General features: G+C 47.3%; 1 protein-coding gene across 1 annotated transcript in view; it reads right to left on the bottom strand.

Moving 5' to 3' along the window:
- Positions 1-528: 528 nt before the first annotated feature.
- STMN3 (stathmin 3) overlaps positions 529-15,598 on the bottom strand; it is a 240,715-nt gene continuing 225,645 nt past the window's right edge. The window contains exon 5 of the mRNA XM_069650897.1: positions 529-974. Coding sequence (XP_069506998.1) covers positions 915-974 — 60 coding nt within the window. The 3' untranslated portion in view covers positions 529-914. The remainder of the gene's footprint in view (positions 975-15,598) is intronic.

Here is a 15,598-nt window from a genome sequence, read left to right as displayed (position 1 = left end):
ATGTGGAATTGGGGGGCTTAGGAGCATTACAACTGTCTGGCAGAAGAGTTGACAAATAACAGTAAACCATTCAAAAAGATAGCGAGGTAGAAGGAAGCAACAGTAATGAGTAGGAAAGGACCAGGCTGGAAACAATGTAGAGTCAGTATAAAGAGGAGGTAGAGAATTGAAACACTTGGTGGGCATGATGGTCTTTACATGCAGTCAAATCATTCTACAATGATAACGCACCTCAATGATGTGCACCAAACCCCTCTCCTATAAAAACTACGTATCCACCAAAACTATCTGCAGCTGATAGGCTTCAAGCCACAGAACACTAATGGGAATGGACACATCTATTTTAGTGACTTACACAAGGTTGGCTAAGCCTGGTATGGTTTCTCCAGAAGTCTTGTTTTTCATAGAGAACATTTATTAATGCAATGCATTTGGGAAGCGTGGCCTTCCCTTTATCCACCCAATTCCCTCTTTACTAAGCCAAGCATCTCATACAGCATACCAAATGTAAGAAATAAAGTCTCTGCGTAAAATGTGGGGGTTGAATTTATTAACATTGTAGTTCTATTTTTCCATTGTTCACATGTTAAAAAATAAACAGATGCTGACTAGATCCCAGAAGGATTCTACGGTGGATGGTACGAGTCGCTAATATCCTGTGTGCAGGGCCGCTAAGGCACCCCAGGCATAATGAGTGAGGGATGGAGAAACAGATGGATGAAGAGGAGGGAACAAAACTTGGGCAGGCAAAGAGGAAGGCGGGGAGAGGAGGGACTTCCAGGTAGAAAACTCTGGGATAAGATCATTGAAAGTTGCATATGAGGGAACAAAAGAGGTGCTTTTTTGTATCGTTTTCTTGGTGGTTGTTGCCGCTACTGTCTTCAGTGGCCTGGCAATGACTCTGTTGAAGACACCTATCCAGAGATGTCCTCCCTCTGCTCCTTGTTCTTGCGAACCTCAGCTGCATGCAGCTCCTGCAAAGAAAGAGCATGGTCAGATCAGAAAGACAGGACACTTGACTTGGTCATGCAATTACTGTTTCAGGCTACTTTTCCAAAGCCATCCAGTTCTACGGATACAGATGGTGACCAAAATAGTCAGACCTATGCTCTGTGCAAAAGGGTAATATTGATACATCCTATTCATTGTGTTACCAAAAAACATGATCAACCGAATTAAGGAGCTATAAATCAATTTGCCAAAATTGATACCCGAGCACCAGATTTGTTTCCACCTTCACACTTCTGTGGCATAATGTATTGAGTACACAAGTACCTATTCACAGCATTAAACCTGGATCACTTCTTTAAAAAATGTAGCAAATCGGTAGTCTCTACATCTCTGTTGTCTGTTACTACCTTAGATCTTATTATTGGATACAAAAGTATACAATACATTTTTACAGTAGGTTGCTGTTTCTCAGGCATAGGATCTAAACACCGGAACCAGCTCCCTTCAAGATAAAGACATGACGAAATATAGAAAGATGCTGATTCTGCTTAAACCAAAACTATACATTTAGTATATGTATTTGTTTAAATGGGAGACCAGCGAGCAGCCACCCTTTGGGCCAGTTTACCATTCCTTGTTCTTTGCCCTCTGTTCAAAGGGGCTGACAAGTTTCTTTCTACAGCACATGTGTTTTCCTATGTGTTACAAATATTTCATATCTTGCTGCTAGGAATGTAAGCAAATAGCAAGCCATTCTATCAGGCAAGCCTGGTGTGGTTTTTCATCAGAATAACATTGTTTTATCAACCCACCCATCCCTTTTCCAGATGATCTATCTGACTTACACTTATACCAGGAATTGTTTGTCTTATCCCTCCACAGAGGACTCTTCATTATCTAGTTGTTTGTAGTGCTCTCACATTTTAACTTCAGTTGCACTAGGCCCTTCATAGCCCCTGCAGGCTTTGGGTTACCTATGGTGACCGTAACCCAGGCTTTCAAGTTTAGAAATTCTCTAGTTCCCATTGGGTGGTTTTCTGTATTTTGGAGCCTCGTGCAGCGGCTTGAATTGCATCAATTTAGGACATGCATGATCAGCGAGCGCAGACGATTTCTCCCTCCATCTGCGTCTGCAAGGTAAGAAGGTTTGGGGAGGTAGAGTAGGATTGCTGCACTCCACGTAACTCCCTGACCTTGAGTGTCTGTCCCATTCTTCCTCACCCCTCACGCACGTCCTCCTTGTATCTGTCCCTACTTCCTCCGGCTGCACGTCCGTCTCTTCTACCTTTCTCCACTTGCGTTCCTTTGCAGCTTCCGCACCATGTGCGTCCCCACGTAACATGTCCTCGCTCCCCCAGCCTAGCGCATCTTTCTAGCATTGCTCAGCAAGCAACTTGCCTAGCACATCCCTCTCTGAATTGCTCCCCACGCAACTTGTCCCTTCTCCCTTTCCCCACTTGTGTTCCTTCGCAACATAGGCCCTGCTTCTCCTGTGTTGCGCGCCACGTGCGTTCCCTTTGCATTTTAGTCCCAGCTCCCACCGTCTTTGCGCCACGTGCCTCCCCACGCAACCTGCCCCTGCTTCCCCAGCCTAGCGCATTCTTCTAGCGTTGCTCCCGACGCAACTCGCCCCCGAAACTGGCCTAGCGCATCCCTCTCTGTGTTGCTCCCCACGTAACTTGTCCCCGCTCACCCGGCCTTGCGCATCCTTCTCAGCGTTGCTCCCCACGCAACCCAGGCCCACTTCCCTCCTCGCCTTCCTCTTCAGGCTCCCCTGAGCCACGGCCAGTGTATTTTCCCTGCTTGTGTCTCTGCATTTCATTCCACGCCCTATCATACTGTGACTATTGTATTGTCATTCTTTTGCATTGCTTGCATGTTCCTCTTACTTCCAGGTCTCCTTGGATTACTAGTCTTGTATTGTATACATGCTGCATTGTGTGCATTTCTCTTCTTCCCCTCTAGGTTCCGTAGGACTACCAGTTTTGCGTATTCTGTATTGTACTTGCATTCTCACGCCCTTGTATACTATTGTAGTGTACATTTGTTGCTTGCACTGTTTTCTCCACTCACTCCTCTAGGGCCCCCTAGGTTCCAGTGTTCTTGCTGTGTGTTGTACCTACTTGTTGCCACATCTGTGGTGCATTACCCCTGTTGTGCCTCACTCCTGTTTGCCCCTAGCGTTTGACCCCCCCGCCCCTCCTACCCCTTACTCTCCGCCCTGCACCATCTATGGTGCTCTCTGTCTCCCCTATCTTCTCTAACTGCTATTCTATCGACTATCCTATACCTCTCACTAAGTCTGGTAGGAAGAAGCTCAAAAGGGACATCCTGGTCTCCAATCCAGGCCTCCCTATTGCTGATACCTACACTAGTGCCTCCTCCAGACAGACCCTCACTGACATCCTCTTTGTCGTTCCCTCTCCAGGCCTATGGACCCCCCATATGGTCTCTGTTCTCTCTCCTTTTTCCTCCTCTCCCATTAATGGTGGCACCCGGTGGAAGTCCCTCCTGGCCCCCTTCCACTCCTCCAAGACCATCATTAATGTCTACTTAAATGGCACCTTCTTGGCCCAGGGCACTCAGGCCAATCTCCTCCTTTTCAATAGACGCTTCCCGTGTCTTATCAACTTCCTTCCTTGTCCTGCTACTCCTACCTACCCCTCCCTGGCTCCTCCGCCACCTTCCTCCTCCGCCACCTCTCTGGCACCCTTTGCTGCTTCTCTGGCTGCTCTGTCTTCCCCTTCCTCCTCTGCCCATTCTCAGGCAGCTCTAACACTACCACAGGGAGTATCTCATGCATGTATCCCTCCACGGGTGTCTTGCAAAGGTGGCAATCTGCTCCACGTCACTACTCTAAACTCTTGCTCCACTGTCAAACACTCCTCGGGCATCTGCCGCCTCCTCAAAGAGCTTGATCTGGATGTACTCAGTCTCACCGAGACTTGGTTCACAGCCAGCTCTGTCACAAGTTTTGACACTCTCCTGGCTGATGGCTACAAGATCCTCTACGAACCCAGAACCAACCGCCCGGGAGGGGGAGTAGCCCTAATCTTCATGGAGTGGATCCCTGCTTCGGTTATTCCTACGCAGGTCTACTCCTCCTTTGAATGCCTGGTATGAAGGCTCTCTATCTCTCCTGGCCTCTCTCTTACTGTGGCCACCATCTACAGGCTGTTTGGCCAGGTCGCCCTCTTCCTCTCTGAGTGGGCCGACCTCTCCTCCTACCTCCTTGCCTCTACCGCTCAACTTCTCCTCCTCTGAGAACGCAACATTCACTTGGATGCTTCTAGACCCTCCTCATGGCTCTTTCGCAACCTCTGCGATTCTCTGTTTCTCTCTCTCTCTCTCTTTTCTTCCCTCTGGCCCAAATCACTCTGCAGGGCACAGCTTGGATGTTCTGATCTCGTCAGACCTCCCCCGCTCCAACCCTCTGACCACTCCTCTCTCCTCTCTCTTGGACCGACCACTTTCTTCTCTCCTCTCACCCGTTGCTCTCTGCCCATCAGGTTAAGCCACCCCAGCACTGCCACCCACCTTCTCGGTCATCCGGCCCATGAAGTGTGCGTCAGTGGAGGCTTTCGCCCGCTACTTTCTCTCCTCCTCCTACACCTTCGGCTGACTCACACTCTGACACAGCCCTTCCCAACCTTCATCTCTCAATCTCTAATACTCTGAATGTCCTTGCCCCTGTCATGCGGATCCGTTTGAATCCTGCATCCAAGTGAAACTCTTAGTACGATTCTGACCTCTCCACCCTTAAGCGCAAGTGTAGGGTGGCTTAGAGGAAGTGAAGAGCATCAGGCTCATCCTCTGACAAACTGGTCTACCGCCTGCTCCAAAGGCAATACAGACTCTCTGTCCTTTCTAAGAAGAGAGCCTACATCCAATCCTGTGTCTCTATGGCCTCTAACAACTCGCCAAACTTTTCAAAATATTCAAGGAGCTAGCCAATCCTGCAGCAGTCTCCATCTCTCCTGTTCCATCCCAGGCCCTCTGCACGGCTCTGGAATCTCATTCAACCACTAAAACTCAGGACATCCTGTCCACCCTCTCCTCTTCCTCTGGCTCCTCTTCCTCTCTCTCTATCTCTCCAGGCCCATCTCCAGCCGTATCTCCTCTTCCTTCTCCCTGTTCACCCCCAACGATGTTTCTAGACAAGTCCGATCTATGAATGTCTTGTCAAAGCAGGTGCTCCCCTGCTCCTCCAGAACCGTTAAGGACCACATCGACACCTGTGCTCCAGCCGATTTCTACAGTCACTCTTTTGCCACTGGAACCTTCCCTTCCCCCCTTAAGCACTCCCTTGTGCACCCCCTCTTTAAGAAGTCCTCTGCCAATCCTTCCTCTCCAACAAACTACCGCTCAATCTCCATCACTCCTTTCCTGGGAAAACTCCTGGCAAAGCTGACTATCTCCCAGATTAATCTACATACTGAATATGTTGGTTATCTCCATGACCTCAAGTCTGACTTTAGAGCAGCCAGGAGCACAGAAACTGCTCTCCTTAACACCCGTGAGGACTTGCTCGCTAATATCGACTCTAACCTTTCTTCTGTCCTCATTCTCCTTGATCTATCCTCTGCTTTCGGTACAGTCAGCCCTGCCATCATGCTCAATGGTCTCTGTGATACCTGGGTATCTCTGGTCAGGCCCTAGCCTGGTTGACCTCCTTCCTCTCAGATCGACCCCCCCCGCCCCCAGGTCCAACTCGGGTCCTTGGGTCTTTCCTCTCTTTTATCTATCTCTCTACATGTGGTGTTCCCCAGGGGTCTAACCTCACTACCTGGCACCCCTGGCCCACCACATCACTACCTTCTGTTCTAACTTTCAGTGTTATGCGGATGACACTCAGCTCTCCTTCAGGCTCTCCTCAGCGTCTTCTGCTCCTTCTCTAATACCTGACTGTCCGCAATTCAGGAATGGTGTGCCTCCAAAGATCTCTGCCTTAATGCCAGTAAGACTGAGATCCTGCTCCCGCCTTCTCTCTCTCACTCTGGCCGCCCAACCTGGGCCCTCTAACTGCACCTTCCTGTGAGGCTAAGAACCTTGGTGTCATCTTCGACTCCACCCTCTCCTTCTCTCCTCACATCTCCGACGTCTCTAAGAAGTCACAATATCAGCTGCACCTCCTAAGAGGTATTCTTCCTTTTCTCACTTTCCCCCAGAAGCTCACTGTCTCCAGATCCCTGGTTCTCTCTAGGCTGGACTACTGCAACAGCCTCTTTCTAAATCTGCCTGCCTCTACTGTTCGCCCTTTACAACTAATCCAGAACAGGACTGCGAGACTTGTCCTTGGCCTCAAGCCCAGGGATCATATCTCTCCAGCCCTAAAATCTCTCCACTGGCTCCCTGTGGCTGCAAGGATCAGGTTCAAGACCCTCTGCATCGTCCACAAGGCTTTCCGAGGCCAGGGATCACACGGCATCCAACGTTCTCTTCCTAAGCATCTTCCTTCTCGAGCCCTACGCTTATCCACCTCCAACTCTCTGAGGGTCAGACGCTTCTCAAGGCAGAGAGTGGGAGGTAGATCTCTTTCTTCGGCGGGGGCCTCCCTCTGGAACAGCCTCCCTGCCTCTCTCAAACTTGAGTAGAACCACTTAAGTTTCTGGAAGTAACTCTAGACCTTCCTTACGCTTAAGCTTTCTCTCTCCCTCTCCCTTGCTTGCCAAACTGGTTACCTGGCCACCCACTGAACTTACGGGACCAGGCTCATGCACGACCAGTTGCCATTGCACTGCCCCTGGGCATCAAACCTCTTAGGGACTGTATCTGCAACCCTACAGTCCCCTGACTCCATGCACTTATGAGCCACCTCCTGGCAGCACTTACGCGTTCCCTTGCACTCTCCCCTCCCCCCTGGCACTTCTCCCCCTAAACTGCCCCCCCCCCACACTTGCGCGATCTGAATGACACAAGGCCTAGTAGGATCGTTGTTTTATCCTCCTGTCTTCCCTTCCTTGTCGTGTCGCGCCTAGAAACACTTGTTTACAGGCACGTTATAAATGACTTATCATATCATATCAAACTTGCAGGGCCAATGCAGCTGTTAGGGACTGTCCAGTGCCATGTACCCATGGATCTGATTTGTGACGCAGCCAATGGTTATTTCTCAGCAGTTCATTAAACACCATGCTTCAAGTTCGATGTTCAGTTTGACTAGACACTCCTAACGAACACATTTTGATATTAGCCTGTGTCTTCTTGCCCTTTAAGAGGCTTTAACATCTCCTAATCGGTCTAAAGAAGGGGATTCGGGACGTCCAAGTTATATAGAATTGTACATGGGTAACCACCAACAATGGGAACATATTCCACTGGGGGGTTTCAAGAGACATCTGATAAAAAAATAGAGTGAAACGTGACCTGTGAAAGGGATGACTGAGAACCCTGTGGAAAAATTAGCCCAATTGTTGATAGGAGCCCACCTACAATTTTATGTTGCATGTGGCACCCTTCACATTCTTTATCCACCCCATGCACTTCCCCCAAAAGACCAGGGAATGAATAAGGGAGACATGAGGGACACAAAGACAAATTGGGATGAAATACAATAATAACTGTGGTCCTCCCATCCTCCCCCAGCTATCTCTACATTTGCCCTCCTTCCCTTTCCAAAACAGCAGAGACCTTCAGTAGGGAGTCAGAGTAAGTGCTGTATCCCCATGCTGTGAGGTTATGCCACTGGAATTTAACTTCAGTGTTCCATTCGAATGATGCTATAGCAGCATTATACAACATTTAGAAACCTTTGTATTCACCATTGGCTTGCCAGGTATGCTATACACAACAGCACAATACACTCACTGCAGTGGCTCTTATACCTCTAGTATTCAAGGCACACTCTCCAAACAACTGCCTATCATTTTCTCTTGGTCTGTATCCCAAAGGTCACACCAGAGAGAAGAGGGCAGAGATACATGGATCTATGAGTACTAGGGTGAGTATTTGAAATAATGATTGGTCTAAAGTAAATAGTGCCAATGAAGGGTCAATGCAAAGTGGTGTTTCTCTAGGTGTCCAACGCCATTGCAGGTTCAAATGATAGGTTATCAACATATTCTTGCAAGGTCTTTTCTCTCCTTGAGAAACCATATTCTACAAAGTAATATCCAATGAGGTGGCCAACAGAAAGTTCCAAACCCTAATCTTAGTAAGTCCTTAGCCGCAATTCTACCCTAGGTTTTAACACAAATGTTCCAGGAATTGGGGTTCACAAAGCCTAGTCTTCAAAGTCCCCTCCTGATCTAATACCATAAAAATGGAAAAGAGGTTTTCTTGGGGAGACTCTGAGTGTTACACACTAGACCTTACTGATCTGGTCTATGAGGATATGTGGCCATATTGCTCTGCAAAAATCCCTAAAGACTTCTCATAGGATGTAGGGTTCTGAGGCTTCACTTTAGCTGTCTTGTATTTCAGTTTCCGTTAGTTCTTGGGTTTTCAGAATTCACTTAAGTCTCATTACAGAATTTGGTTCTCTCATGTTTCACATGTCTCTCCCAGACCTCTGATTTATCACGATTCACAGCAGATAGCTCCCAAAACGTGGCTTTCGCATGAATCGGAGCAGGTCTCTCCCAGAACCTGTGGTTATCGGGGTTCACAGCAGGTCCCTCTCAGACCTTGGGTTTCTCGGGATTCACTGTATCACTAACAGGCTTTTCCCCTCGACTCAGGCAGCCATATTGTTATCTTCCTGCTACAGGGTTAGATCCTCTGCTTTATTCCTTAGTGGTCGCTGATAAAAAAGCATTAGGCTTTGTCCTTTCAATTCACACCAAGACTTGAGAGGTGTTCTTTAATCACCCTGGACAATCTGCAGTGCTTCCAGATCTGAACGGCTCCCAATCTGGCTTCACCATTCTTCCCACAGATTTGCACCGTCTTCTTCCAAGTAATACTCCCTCCGGCCTTCCTTGCTCCAGGAATCTGACCTTGTGTCAATGAAGAATTAACTGGCCCATCTGCTTCCTCTGGGTTTATCTCTCTTTCTGAACATTCCCAGCCCCTTTAATAATGCCTAAACTCAGGATTATTATCTAAGGTGGCTTCTGAAAGATTATTCCCTATGTATGCTTGAATTCTCTTTACTGATTGGTTATACCTCTGGGAATTCTTAATTCCTCTCACTATTACACTATTAGTTAAGGTCTAGTTTTGTGTCATTACCTGATGTCCTCCATTGTCATTGATGTGGGTTTGCAAGGTTTCAAAGGCATCTGCAGTGTGCAGGTCCATCTTGGAATTACTTGCAGCATGGTTGGTTTGCACCCTTACTTCCGAAGATTGTACTGCAGTATGAGCACTGGGACTCATTAGGGCAAACCGCCATATTGCCTGACGGATACACAATACTGTCACTACCAGCTGTTCACAAAGTCCCTCGTTTGCTGGCATGTTCTTTCTGCACATCCATAAATGCTTGTGCTCCGAGTGCACAGTTATACAGTGTGTGACTAGAAACGCCTTTGAGTAAACAAACACTGGATGTCACTATTGCTCTCAATGCAGGGACGCATACATATTCCTTTTCCGGCGGTACCAGACGTCAATACTGATAAACATAGGTTTTGGCTGGTGCTTGGTTTTCGTTGATTTGTTTTTGACAAGTACTCACCTGTGCACAGTCTGTAGGTTTGTTTTGTGTTTTGCGGATAAGTCCTGGAGTAGATTCTGTTATACTGGTCTACATCCCACATCCAGTCTATTGGGAAATGCTCTTCAAATTCATTTGTGTTCCATGGGTTACCGGCTCAAGTGCCAGAGTGGAGTCTCCTCCTTGATCCATGTCTTCAAGGTGTAATGATGCCAGGTACGGCCCATATGTTTAAGTGGCGGGTAACCTGATGAAGCAGTCATAGAGGATAGCCTGATCTCACTGAAGGGGTTGTATGGGTTTGGGCTTATCCAGTTGAGTTTAAGGTCCCTAGAGTGGATCTCTTTTGAGTAACCACATTACTTTCTCTCGCAAAGATCCCACCTCCCTAACAAGACCAGGCTTCACTCTGACCCTGCCAGATAAACCCCTTTTGGTTGAACAAGGCATCCTCCATACTCCTCTGTCATATTGATTATTATTGGGTGCCCATACCTTGCAGGGTTCTATTCTTCCTTTTGCCGGAATCCCATAGAGTTCAATTTCTGTGTGATTTCTTCAAGGCTGGTGATGGACTAGTAAGCCAAGGAGCTCCCTTCTGATCTCCTACAGGCTATTATCACGGTGTGGGTGCTGGCACATGACCCCCATGACCGCCTCAGTCCCATCACCGAGCCAAAAACACAGCTCATCACTATACTTTTTCACACTACTCATTTTTCGAAGGATTGCCTTTTGCTCTCAATGTTTGGTCTATTGTGTCCACCACAACCTGGTGTCTTTCATCTTACTCGACTTTCTTAGCGCGGACATATTGCCGGCTACATCGCCCTCTCACGACTGAGATGCAAATAGGAGCAGGAGCTATAGTGTTTCAAACACAGGAACTGTCCTTCCTCCAGCCATACCGGAGTACCTCCAGGCACGGAAATAAAAAATTGCAGGACACAACACATGTTTGACCTGCTCTCCGGAATACTTGCAGTCACTGCACCGACAGGCCTCTTTCCCGGTATCCAACAGGAGTCTACACTCCACTACCACCATTGTTACCACCACAGTCGATTGTGACGCTCCCCACCGATGATCAAATTCAGGAATTGGGATTCAAGTCCCGGCAGGGAACCGACTCGGAGCCATGATGAAGGCGGCCTTGGTATAGTTCATGACCACCGAAACGTGAAGAATACAGGGAACCTCAGTAATGGATAGGTCCCATGTGGCAAAGATATCTTTTACCTCATGACCCTGGAATAATATTCTGTTCTTTTCTCCCAAAAAACCTTTTCTTTTGTGTATCTGAGGGGTAATTTTGAGACCCTTTCGTCCCAACGCACAACTGATTCACTGATCATCAGCCTGCATCTGGGCCATAAGAACTTCAGAAGAAGGAAATAACTTTCTTCTGTTATTAAATACATTTCCAAAAGTCAAATGTTAGAATCTACACTGTATAATATACATCACAACTCGTAGTTTGTTTCAAAACACTTTAACTCACTATTTATTGTTTATAATTGTTGACCTATTGTTAAGATAATCACTACCAATGATTGTAATTTATGTTTGTATATATTTCTATATATGTTGTTCTCTTTGGTTTCTTTTCCCTTATGTTGTTACACTCTGAAACTGCAGATAGATTTCGTGTCCAGAGAGTAAAACAAATGTATGTCTGTTTGCACTTAGTAAAGCAACATTATTAATTAATGCTTCAATGTTGTCTTTTTTTCTATGTTCATTGGTATTGTGGGTGGATATAATTTAACCTCAAGGATCTCTAACTAATGAGACCTGACACTACAGAATCAGGATAGATCTAAATAACCTACTCTATCCTTCAAATTCATTGTTCCCTTCTGCAGCTAATGCTGGGGCACACTTATTTGTTGACATGTTCACTGTGGCCTTAGTAGCCCTGTTTTAAAGGCCTCTCCCTATAACCCTTGAGTTGAGTTTCTTTGTTACCTCTTTCATCTTACTAACACTATCAAACCGTATGTGCCTAGACGAGCATTACACTTTATATTGACCTCATTATTCTTCACTTTAGTTTCTCACGCAGGGGCAGAATAGCCTTTTCTATCAGCTTCCTTTGCAGATTGTCTTGCAACAGTGTTCTCTCATTTTGTCTTATAATAAAAACCCACTTATTTCTTTGATTATTCTTTCACTTGTAGCGGTGTCCCCTCTGTTCGCAAACCTCCCCCAGTTTAGTGCCACAATCTTTTTGCCTTTACCTGTTCCTTCATCCACATCTGCAATTCCAAAAAGTTCAGTTGCACTGCAGTAACAAAGTGAGTGTCCGAGATACTTCTGCTAATGCATTTTACTGGGCTGTGTAAGACAGGCATGGTATCAAAAGAGACAGACTCATATGGGTTTGTTTGAAAACTTTTATTTATTAAGGTTCCTGGGTTGGTGTAATGCCTGACTGCCTTAACTCTAAAGGGATAATTCCCTCAACTAATGTTTCTAGTGGCCGTCGTCTAAGAGTCCAAAGTAAGTCTTTCGAATGGATTGTGTCCTCCAACGTATTCCTCATCTTTGATATTCTCGTCCAGCTTCGGCTGCATCGGAAACATTTTCTCGGCAGAGGGTGTCCTGCGTCGATGGCGTCGAGTCGATGTCCCTGGAAGGCCTCCATCGAGCACGATGTCATCGGGTGTACAAGTAACACGCGCAGAGGAGGTTGGCCTGAGTACTGTTTTTCCGCAGAACGTGTTGCTTCGGAGACTTAGCGCGCCTCGTTACTTTTATCTGCTACACTGTTTCATTCTTCGTAGAAAATCATCAAAGATGTCCTCATCATCGACCTCAACTAGCCCTCGCTCGGGGTTCAAGAAGTGCAAGGAATGCAGTTCAAAGATGTCCATCACAGACCCGCATCGATCTTGCCTGTGGTGCTTGGGAGAGAGGAAGGGGAAATTACAGGTGGGTCGTAAAACTAGCTGACCGATCCTCGACCGTCGAATCTGGAGTTCATTCTCCTTGACGCAAGAGTGAAGAAAAAAGGTCGAGATCCCGAAGTGGTTCCCGCCACTCGTCGTCTTCGAAGAGGAGATCGAAGAAACGACACCCCTGGTCGTCATCTTCATCGTCCTCAGACGAATCTCCTAGAAAATTCAGATGCTCCACAAAACATTCTTCCTATGCAGAGTGGGAGGCATTTCGACTAAAAATGCTTGAAGTTTTTGAAAAGGCCAAGCCTCATTCCATGCCTTCCTTGGAAGCTGGCCGAGAGCGTTCCCTTTAAGACACTTGCGTGCCCTCGAGCCCAAAGAAAGAATCATAGGTGATCGAAGAAAGTCCCATAGAGAACCTTCAATGTCCCCGATAAAAAAAAAAAAAGAGTCACTAGACACAAGCACTCCAAGTCTTCGACGCGGTCTAAGACTCCACATTCTCCTGTGAAGAAACCTTCGAAGGTGGTTGTCGAGGACACAACGCCATCGGCGCCATTTACATCTATGCCATCGACGCCTGTGTCGATGTCGACACCAAAGCCATCGGTGCCGAAGATTTCTAAGCATTTAACTCAGCCTTCTGAACAGGTTCCAGCAAAGGAAAAAGCTGCAAAACCAAAGCATACCACAAGAACTCCAATTCCTGAAAAATCTTTCATTCCTTTAACCAGGAAAGAGTATTTTAAATCCTTGTCTTCAATTTTTGAAGAAGAGGAAAGATCTGAGGAAGAGGAGGTTCCTTTTGGCCTGGAGTTTGGTACTCCAAATGCGCCAGAGTGTCTAATATCTGAAGAAAGCAGGATGAAAGATCTGGTTGACACACTTACAATGTCAGTGGTGTAGATACATCGCCAGAGACTGAGTTTGGCAATCCAGAACCAAGCAAACATGCTGATTCTTCTTATAGACACCTGATGTCAAAAGTGGTAGATTATTTAGGTTGGGCAAAACCACCAGCTCAGTTTATTCAGGATGATCTTACAGACATCCTAGACCAAGGTCCACCTACTGACCCAGTCTTACCTTTTCACGTGGCCTTGCAAAATAGGGTGGCCAAAAATTTTGAGTCCCTAGATTCTGTCCCTGCTGTGGATAAGTCCCTCACTAGAAAATACTGCCCTTCCTGTAGCGACCCCGGCTATCTGTCCAAACACCCCACTCACGAGAGTCTGGTGTTCCAGGCAGCCACAGCTACATCTAACAAAGTGGCGTACCCTACCATCCCTCCAGATAGGGACAACAAGCGTGTGGATGGTTGCAGTATTTTCAGCTGGCAGTATGGCCTTGAAATCGGCCATCTCCACTTGTGCATTAGTCACATTTTCGTACACTCTGTGTGAGTGCATCTCTATGGCGGCGGCGCATATACCAGAAGGGGAGGAAAGGGAAGGTTTCTAGCTATCGTTAGAGATGGAAAAGAGGCCATGCGGGAATCCATTCAGTCTGGTTTGGACACTGCAGACAGCATCAGTAGGTCCATGGCTGCAAGCACAGTTATGCGCAGATTTGCTTGGTTGCGGAAGCCGGGTTTCGCACCAGATGTGCAGTCCTGTCTTCTAAACATGCCATTTGACGGGTCTCACCTTTTTGGCAGCAAGGCTGACAAGAGCCTTGAGAGGTTGCAGACCTCAAAAGTGGCTGCCAAATCTTTAGGGGCCGCTGTTAGACAACCTCAGCTTTTTGGTTCATTAGGACAATCTTGGAGGGGACGATCCTATTGTTACTAGTCCTCATTTGGAAAGGAGAGAGGAATGGCCAGTAAAAGAGGACAAAGGAAAATTCCTCGTGGTGGACGAGGTAAGAGTGCAAGGTCATCCAGCTGCAGCTTCCTTTCCATCAGCAGCTGCAGCATCTACCCCAAAACCGCTTTGAGGGTTTGCGTCACGAAACACCAGTGGAAGGCAGACTGACTCAGCATCTGCAAGAATGGCGAGACATTACTTCCGATGCCTGGGCTTTGGAAACAATAGCCCAAGGTTACTGCCTTCCATTCTTAATGCAGCCTCACAACAATCCACCAGGGAAACACTCTTTCCAACGATTCCAGATCCGCTCCTACAGCAGGGGATATTAACCCTGCTAGAGAAAGCTGCTATAGAACCGAGCCATGGATCACCTGAAAGTTACCTGCACTCCCTTCACAGACTGGGCTTCTACCTCAATTTAAAGAAGTAACAGATGACATCTTCCCAGCAGCTCCAGTAGATCAGAGCTGTATTAGACACATCCTTGGGAAAGAGCTTGCCACCCAAGGCGAGGGCTCAAGACATTCTTCAGATGTTCTGCAAATTTCAGAGTGCCCAGAATCTTCCGGCCTACGATTTCTTGAGGTTGCTCGGCCTCATGGCATCCTGCATTTTTCTGGTGCCAGAAGCCCGCCTGAGAATGAGATCCCTTCAACGGGCTCTAAAAACTCAATGGTCCGAGTTCTCAGGAAAGATGTCGGACCTACTTCAGGTTCCAAGCAGGGTCGCACAGGATCTTCTGTGGACCTGCAAGGACAATATTCTGAAGGGAAAACCTTTTTAGCAGCCATGGCCGGAGATTACAGTAGTGACAGATGCCTCACTCATGGGGTTGGGAGTCCATGCCAATGGTCTGACAGTCACTGGTCATTGGTCTACATCAGAATACCAAACTACAATCAATCTTTTGGAGCTGAGGGCAATCGGACTAGCGCTGAAGGCCTTCCTGCCCTCGGTCAGGGGAAGAAATGTCCTGATAATGACCGACAAAACAGTGGCCATGCATTACCTCAACAAGAGAGGGGGTGTAGGGTCATTACCTCTGTGCAGAGAGGCAATGCAGCTCTGGTACTGGGCAATTCAGGAAGGAATCTCCTTATCGGCAGTTCACCTGGCCGGGGAGGAAAACACGACGGTGGACGCTCTGAGCAGGCAGGGTGCAGTGTCCCACGAGTGGGAATTAGCTCAGGAAGTCCTTCAAGAGATCTTTGCCCTTTGGGGAACCCTTCAAGTAGACCTGTTTGCGACCAGGGTCATCCAGAAGTGCGAAAGGTATTGCTCAAGGGAATTTCCTCCAGGAAGAGCTCTAGGAGACGTGTTCGTGGTGGATTGGGATT

Source organism: Ambystoma mexicanum, chromosome 3p (assembly GCF_040938575.1).
Source record: "Ambystoma mexicanum isolate Mex_15411 chromosome 3p, UKY_AmexF1_1, whole genome shotgun sequence".
NCBI classification, from domain to species: domain Eukaryota; kingdom Metazoa; phylum Chordata; class Amphibia; order Caudata; family Ambystomatidae; genus Ambystoma; species Ambystoma mexicanum.
Note: the sequence above shows the minus strand (reverse complement) of the source record. Positions and strands in the feature narration are given on the sequence as shown.